The sequence below is a fragment of the Lactuca virosa genome, chromosome 8, assembly GCF_052849685.1.
Source record: "Lactuca virosa cultivar CGN04683 chromosome 8, Lactuca_virosa_CGN04683_v6, whole genome shotgun sequence".
Lineage (NCBI taxonomy): Eukaryota > Viridiplantae > Streptophyta > Magnoliopsida > Asterales > Asteraceae > Lactuca > Lactuca virosa.
In genome coordinates, this window is record NC_136433.1 from 113,987,655 (window position 1) to 113,995,647 (window position 7,993).

Consider the following 7,993-nt stretch of genomic DNA (forward strand, 5'->3'; position numbering starts at 1 on the left):
TTGTCATTTCGATTCTCAACAACATTTTGTTTACTCGAGATAGGCACAAGACTCTAGGTTAACACTCCATTTGATTTGTTGATAGGATCAGCGCATGCAACTTACAACTTATCTTTCATATTGTACAAGTCTCTACAGTGTAATCATAGTAATTGCTCTTTTACCATATTGAACGACCAACTACTCCGCCTAGTATTTATATCAACCATTCTCCTAAACATTTTAAAAGCCTACCATCTCCAAATCAAACAAGAAATTAGGTGTTGCTAGCTGCTCCAATCAGAAAAATGGCGGATGCAGTGAAGTTGTATGGCACTGTCTTAAGTGCATACGTTTCCAGAGCGAAAATCGCTTTGAATATCAAGGGAATCAAATACGAAAATCTTGAAGAAGATCTCAGCAACAAAAGTGCCGACCTTTTGAAGTACAATCCCGTTTTCAAGAAAGTACCGGTGTTGCTACATAATGGAAAACCGATCTCGGAGTCTCTTGTGATCGTTGAGTACATCGACGATGTCTGGAAAGGAGTGCCGATTTTGCCTCAGGATCCTTATGAGAGGGCTATTGCTCGATTTTTGGCGAGATTCATTGATGAAAAGGTAATATTTATGTACATGTATTAATAACAAAACTGAATATATGTATTGTAAAGTTTACTTTATGGAATCGGAACTGATTTTACATTGTATGGTTAATTTTGTGCAGTGTATCCCTGTGATTAAGGCTGTTGGCAGCAATGGGGATGAGAAGGCTATCGCAGAAGCTTGTGAGCAACTTCAAATACTAGAAAACCAACTCAAAGTCAAAGGTACCAAGTTCTTTGGAGGCGACAACATTGGTCTGGTTGATATTGCAGCTGATTTCATAGCTTATTGGCATGCAATAAGGGAAGAAGCAGCTGGGATAAAGTTCTTCACTGAAGACAAGTTTCCAAAACTAACCAAATGGGCTGATGATTTCGTTCACAGTGAAGTTGTGAAGAATACCTTGCCACCACGTGAACAGATGCTTGCATTTTACATGAAGTTTTTCGGAAAGGCTAATGGTATGTGAAGTTTATAAACTTGCAAGATCGTTTTGTTTTGTTAGGAGGTATGCATGATGCATGTGTTGTTATTGAAGTTGAAGTTTCCGTTACATCCATCTATCGTTGTTGTAATAAGCAGCTCTTATATGCTTACGTATTTTTGTATTATGTAGTTTGTGAGAGTTCCGATGTTACCGCTTTCCTACATTTTGGTACGTATGCAATATAAAACCATTAGGCTATATGGAGTGGTCATCACCAACTCACCGGAAAAGTGGTGCCGCATCTACGCCACGTCACCTTCACCACCAACCCACTCCACATAAGAAATGGTCACCCCTAACAACATTCACTTTTTTATTATTTTTTATTTTTTTAACATTATGTTAAATAAATAACATAATTTATAAAATAGGTAACTTTTTTTATTTTTTGTAACACTATATGAAATAAAAAACATAATTTATAAGATAAATAAATTTTTTGAAAACACAAAAAGAAAAAAACATTTCATTAATTAAAAACATAGAAATTTAAAACCTAAAATTACTAAAACACACATAAAACCTAACAAATCAAATACTACACTACTTAATTTAAAAAAAAAAAAGTAAAACATAAAAACCGTAGAAAAATACTACTCGTCGTCATCATCCTCATCCGCCTCGTCGTCACCGTCTGCATTCTCGTCGTAATCATCGCCCTCATCCTCTTCGTCTCCATCGTCATTTCCCCATTGGAGTTGTCTCCCCCATATGTGCTCGGTCAAATCGTGCCGTAGATTGTGATGTGTTTCACGATTTTGTATTTCCAAAACCCTAGAGAAGTATGCCGGGCTGCCAACTTGTATTACTACAGGTGGGTTAAGTACATCGTTCCCGGTATATGAACAAATAGTTCTGCCCTCTTCTTCTATTATCATGTTATGTAAAATCACACAGACAGTCAACACCGTCGTTAGTTTTGCCCTATCCCATGTTCGTGCTGGATGCTTGATTATGTGCCACCTTTGTTTTAGGACTCCAAACGCTCTTTCAACGTCCTTCCGTGCAGATTCCTGTGCTAACTTGAACAATTTGCGTTTCTCATCGGCTGGAAACGAAAAAGACTTAACAAATGTAGCATACTCTGGATATATCCCATCACCTAGGTAATATCCATACTTGTATTCATTTCCATTCACAACGTATGACATATCTGGTGCTTTACCCTGCAAAATATCGTTAAATAACGGAGACGCGTGAAGCACATTCAGGTCATTGTTTGACCCCGCCATACCAAAGAATGCATGCCAAAACCATAGGTCGTTTGAAACAACCGCCTCCAGTATAACAGTCGGGACCCCACGTTTACCTCTAGCATCCCATCGTAATTGGAAAAACTCATAATTACGTTCCAAATCTGAAGCTATACATAAAAATAAATTTCTACTAATACGAAAACGGTCTTCGAATTTCGCCAGGTCATAAAGACTATCAGGGGCAAAATAATCACGTACCAAAAGTTCATGTGCCGCCTCTCGATCCCGATTGATATATTTTCTATGCTTCTTTTCGCGGTGTGAAGTTTCGCCTCTCTGACGAATCACGTCTTGTGCCGCAGACAATAGTGTGTGCAACACCAAATCGTCATCAGAACCGCTATCCATTTTTTTTGTTGAATTTGTATGTTTGATTTGAGAGAATTTGTATGATTGTTTTAAAAAAATTGTGTATAAGTGGATGTATATATAGATAGAGAAAGGAAATTAAAGGAAAAAAGTTTTTTTTTATTTAATAACCCTGCCAACGGTCAAAATTAAAGGACCAATGAATGTACGCGTCTTCGTCCGTCCTGGGAGCCACACCACCACCAATCCACTGAATCCAGGGGCGGTGTTCACGCGTGGAGAGAGCCTCCACGTAAGCATTTCACGCGTGGAGGTCCCTCCACTCCTGGTAGCCTTATCTTGGAGATATCGTCGGGGAAGATGAGCTAGTACATACATGTGTTGTTGATTGTTTTGCTTGATTCCGTTATGTGGGTTGATACATTCGATCTTATAGAGTAAATTAATTGGACAAAAATTAAATGAAGAAATCACAAGAAAGATTAATTATTTGTTTAATATCAGAATATAATATAGAACGATTAATTAATATTTGAATGCTGAGGTCATATATAAAATACGGGACGACCACATCATTATTTGTTAGTATTATTTAAACATGCATATGCATGTATTATTAACTTTGACTGACTTATTTTACATTAACATGAATATATAAATTAAAAAGCTAACCGCAATATGTATGTGTGGATGGATTTTGTTCCAAAAGTTTCTTCTTTTATACTATAAAGGAAATTAAATATAATTAAGCATTGGTTTATATATTTTTGTCTGTTGTTCAATTACATTTTCAACTATATCACTAAAGTTGGAGATATAGTCATGTAGACCTTCAGGGAGGCCAAAACAACCAGGATGATCAATGGCATAAACACCATAACAAGAAGCACCAATTTTTTTTGCAATGGCTGATCAAAATGGGTTAATATTCTCTAAAGAATCGAATGTGATATTTATATAAGAGATACGTGATGGGGTGTCATCATAAAGCTTCAAAGAAAAAATGTGCAATTATCACCATAGCCATGGACAAAACACACAAGAACTTTGATTCGGAATCCAAGTTTTGGCAACCACCTTTTACAGATAATTTATTGACCTTTCCAGTTCATTTCAAACCACTGTAATGTAAAGGAAGATGCATTTAATCAAATTTACAGTATTAAAATGCTTCAATGTTTTGTGGATTATAATGGGTATTGAATTTTGACTGATCTTTATGGTCAAACAACTAAATACCTGTTTTTTTTTTTCAAGTAGAAATGAAAGTAATCTAATGAAAGGATCATGAAATTGTTCTCAACTAAAAGGTCTATTTATCACCCAAAATAGCAATATTCCGCTGTTTATAAATAGAGTCAAACTTCAGATTCTGAAATATGGAAATGCTAAGTATTCAAATTTCATATTGACATAGATGTAATTATTCTTTTAGCTGTATAATTTTAAAAGAGGGAAAGTTAAATGGTAGTTGATGTAGTTTCAGATTTTATATTCACAAACAAATAATTCTTTACAGCGCCATTGATGTTTACTGTTAGTTGACTCAGGTAAAAGTCAAAATTAGTCTCTGATTTTGGACATACGTAATGTAAGATTCTCTGTATTTCTTAATCACATAGAAATAGTTATATATAAATTGCTACCATACATAGTTTGAATCGTTCTGATTCCTGTAGGAGCCATCTATCGATCGATTAATCAGAACAAGCATAAAACTTCCACTCAGCAAGATTACCACAAAGTAAGTGAGAATCTTCAATCAGACTAATTGAAAATTGATGTTGAACCTTAATGAAACAGAGCATGCCATTTAGCGCCATTATTTATAGTAGTTTAAGGTTATAAGCATGTATGTGTCTAGCATTCAAACTATTGTATTATGTTGTTTGTTGGTTGTATAATCTTAATACTCCCATTCCCATTGTTGATGAAACATACAACATCTGTAAGTAAAACGTACCGGTGAGTAAATTTATAATAAAATATTCAAAATGGGCTGAAATATTTGATTCAAGCATTTTAGCGAACAGTTGGCGGGCAAAATCAGATACTTTCTGAATAGAAACAGTTTAGGGAACTAGAGCGCAAGACAGCACCAGAATCAAAAAAATTATGTTAATTCAGTCTTTTTCTCTCATCTGCTTCATTATCTCTGAAATAGACTCAGGTCAAGAGCTTTAATTAGGAGGGAGAAAGAAGGAGATTGAAGATGGGTTGAATCAAAAACCGAAATAACAGAAAGAAACCTCTTGGAACGACATGAGGACGCTGAGGAGGATCGCTACCTAACTAGGAAGATATGCATTAGCTTGAAAGGCGGTGAGGAAGACATTCGTTGGTTTGGAAGGCGGTGGAGCAGGTGAGAAAACTCAGCAAGACATGCATTGGCTTGGCTTGGGAAGGAAAAACTCATGTGACATGCATTGGCTTGGTTTGCATGCATGCTGTTTTTGCCAAATGTTTGACCGTTTGGACACATAACACATTAATTATGAAACTTGACAAGTCGTTAGCCTTCTACACCATTTCATGTCTTCTAAATTTACGATGCAAGACAAAATATATATCACTCAAAACTTGAGCCATTTGAATTAATTTTTTAGATATAATTTCCTTTAAAATTAAAGCTATATATCATCTTTTTGTGCAATTTTATTTTCAAATATGATTTTGAATGAAAATGATCAAAGAAAACCATTAATTACGGTCTCAACATTGGTGGATGTTCGGAGAAAATTAGGATTTTGTTTGAAAAGAGCCTATGATGAGATGCGATGAGACGTGCGTGTAGAGAATTGTAGTATTGTTTGGCAAGCGGGTGTCTTGGACTTGGTGGTTTGGTTTTATGAGTCACACACAAAGGTGTTGTTGTAGACACTTCACTCTACTCTATTAAACCCTACCTTAACTAACTTTATTATTTGATCATTATATTTTCAATCATTACACTAACTTTATTATTTCATTATTATATTTTTCAATCATTAATTTTTTTCAACATTTATTATTATTTTTTATATTCAATTAAATTTTTACTAAACTTATTATTTACTAAATTTTCTTTTAAACATTTTTTATAATAAATGATTATAAATACCAAAATTTAGAAAAAAAAAACATTAAAAAGTAAACACGTCTTAAAAAATGGTTGTTATTTTAAACATTAAAGTAAAACAAAAAAACATATTAAAACTTTCTTGTCGTTTAATTGTCATTAAACGTGTTTTAAGAAAAAATGGTTATATTTTTAGAAGCCCCAAAATTGTTATGTAGAACATATATTAATAAAAATGTTATAAAAGTAAATTTATGCGACATATTTGAAAAATAAATAAATGAACTTCAATGTAAATCACAAATTATATGGCATTAACAAAGGATATAAGTGTAAAACAATAAAAAAAAACATATTTGCAATATTTTTTTTGAATGTCTATACGAATTACGGTTACTATGGCTTTTAAAAAAACGTATTAATTATATCCCTCCATATTAATATAATAGTCTAAAAGTTATTATTGTTATATTTAAAAGAAATCAATATTAACATTTTATGCATCTTACCGTTTCAAAAAGGAAATATTAATATTTTGTACTAAAACAATTATTAAACATATATGAAAACGAAAAAAATAGTAAAATATTATACCTTATTTTTTTGGACCGCAAAAAATTAATTATACTCGATTCTAATAAACTTAACTAGTAAAATAATTATTTTTTATTAATAAACAACTAAAAAGTTATTGGAGGCATGCAACGTATTTGACCCAGAGAGCTTTGCCGGCAACGTATTTGTGAACCGTTACCACAAGGCGGGTACCTCATGTTCACTAACCGAAACCGAACCAAATTAGTAAAAAACCGAACCAAACCGAACCGTATAAATGCGGGTAACCACGGTTCGGTTTATGGGTACCCGCAAAATATAAAAAATTAAATACAATCAAAATTACAAACTTCATTCCAACGATTTCTTTTTAAAAATTACTAAGTCCAAAAGTTATAAAAACATAATGAAGGTGAAATAACATACATTATTATTGGAATAATAAATATAAAAATAAAAATACAAGAAAACATAATATAGAAGTGTAAAATTGGAAATGTCTATCATGATTATTTTTGTTTGGGATATGGCTAAAAGTTCAATGGAAATGAATAATATTTTTTTTAATATATATATATATATATATATATATATATATATATATATATATATCTATCAAGCGGTTCAGTTCGGTTATCCGCGCATACCTAAGTATCCAAACCAAAACTGGCCCGTTGATATCCAGGTTTTTCCGTTTCGGTATTTTGAAGTTTCAGTTTTTTTCGGCTTCGGATCAGCCGGTTCGGCTCGGTTTTTCGTTTTTCCGATTTTTTTCACACCCTAGCAACCAGGTGGTTGTTTTTTACGAAAAGCCTAAAAAAAAATAATACTAAAAGTTAATTAACCTAAAATAGAGTGGAGTGTTTGATAGGGTGAAGTGACCAATTTATTTGCATGAAACATGATTGGATACTTTGGTTCAGCTTCATTCCAAGCCTTCCAAGGAATGATCACGTGATCTTGGATTTTTAATGTCTCTAATAATTAATATTGAAATTCAAAGTATAACCTTTTTTTTAATGAATAATAAGTAGAATTCTTTGTGATAATTACTCATCACTAAGCTTAAAATGTTCAGTAAATAAAAATAAAAATCGATTTGTAAATGAGGAATTAAAATAAACATTAGTAATATGTTATATTGGTGTTATTGTTATTAATTTTTTTTAGAATGTTATATTGTTGTTACTGTTGAACGTATTAATATATAAAAAAATAAAAGAAAATACAAGTTCCGATGTAAACATAATCCTTAATTTATTTATAAAACAACTATAATAAGAATTAATTTGAAAAATAAAAAAATAAAAAAATACTAAGATAATTCATTTTAGAAAAGATTATTTGTAGTTCTGAAAGAATTGTGGATCGATGTAATCTTTTTAAAGATGTGTTGAGTTTAAATCTTGAGACATTTTCTCAACGTTGATGTTTCGTAATTTATCTATTATACGTTATAACGTAATTGAACCATTCGCAAAAATTTCAAATCAATCATAAATTTTAAAAGATATTATCTAATTTTAATGGTGTCATTCTCAACAAAATGTTTTAAATAAAGATTAATAAAAAAATATATATACTCTACTATGTCATTTCGATTCTCAACAACATTTTATTTACTCGAGATAGGTACACGACTCTAGGTTAACACTCCATTTGATTTGTTAATAGTATCGCCCAACGCAACTTACAACTTATCTTTCATATTGTACAAGTCCATTAAGTGTAATCATCAGTAATT

At 32.1% G+C, this 7,993-nt stretch overlaps 2 protein-coding genes across 2 annotated transcripts; one reads left to right on the forward strand and one right to left on the reverse strand.

Moving 5' to 3' along the window:
• The first annotated feature begins 240 nt into the window (after positions 1-240).
• Positions 241-1,109, forward strand: LOC145132873 (putative glutathione S-transferase). Its single transcript, XM_079067822.1, has 2 exons — positions 241-599; positions 706-1,109. The coding sequence occupies exons 1-2, from the start codon at positions 288-290 to the stop codon at positions 1,051-1,053; spliced, it is 660 nt and encodes a 219-aa protein (XP_078923948.1). The 5' UTR covers positions 241-287; the 3' UTR covers positions 1,054-1,109.
• Positions 1,110-1,664: 555 nt separating this feature from the next.
• Positions 1,665-2,675, reverse strand: LOC145130735 (uncharacterized). Its single transcript, XM_079065507.1, has one exon. The coding sequence runs from the start codon at positions 2,673-2,675 to the stop codon at positions 1,665-1,667; it is 1,011 nt and encodes a 336-aa protein (XP_078921633.1).
• Positions 2,676-7,993: the final 5,318 nt, after the last annotated feature.

Coding starts and splice junctions, on each gene's coding strand:
- LOC145132873 (XM_079067822.1), top strand. CDS start 288: ATGGCGGATGCAGTGAAGTTGTATGGCACTGTCTTAAGTGCATACGTT. Junction 600..705: donor CGAGATTCATTGATGAAAAG/GTAATATTTATG, acceptor AATTTTGTGCAG/TGTATCCCTGTGATTAAGGC.
- LOC145130735 (XM_079065507.1), bottom strand. CDS start 2,675: ATGGATAGCGGTTCTGATGACGATTTGGTGTTGCACACACTATTGTCT.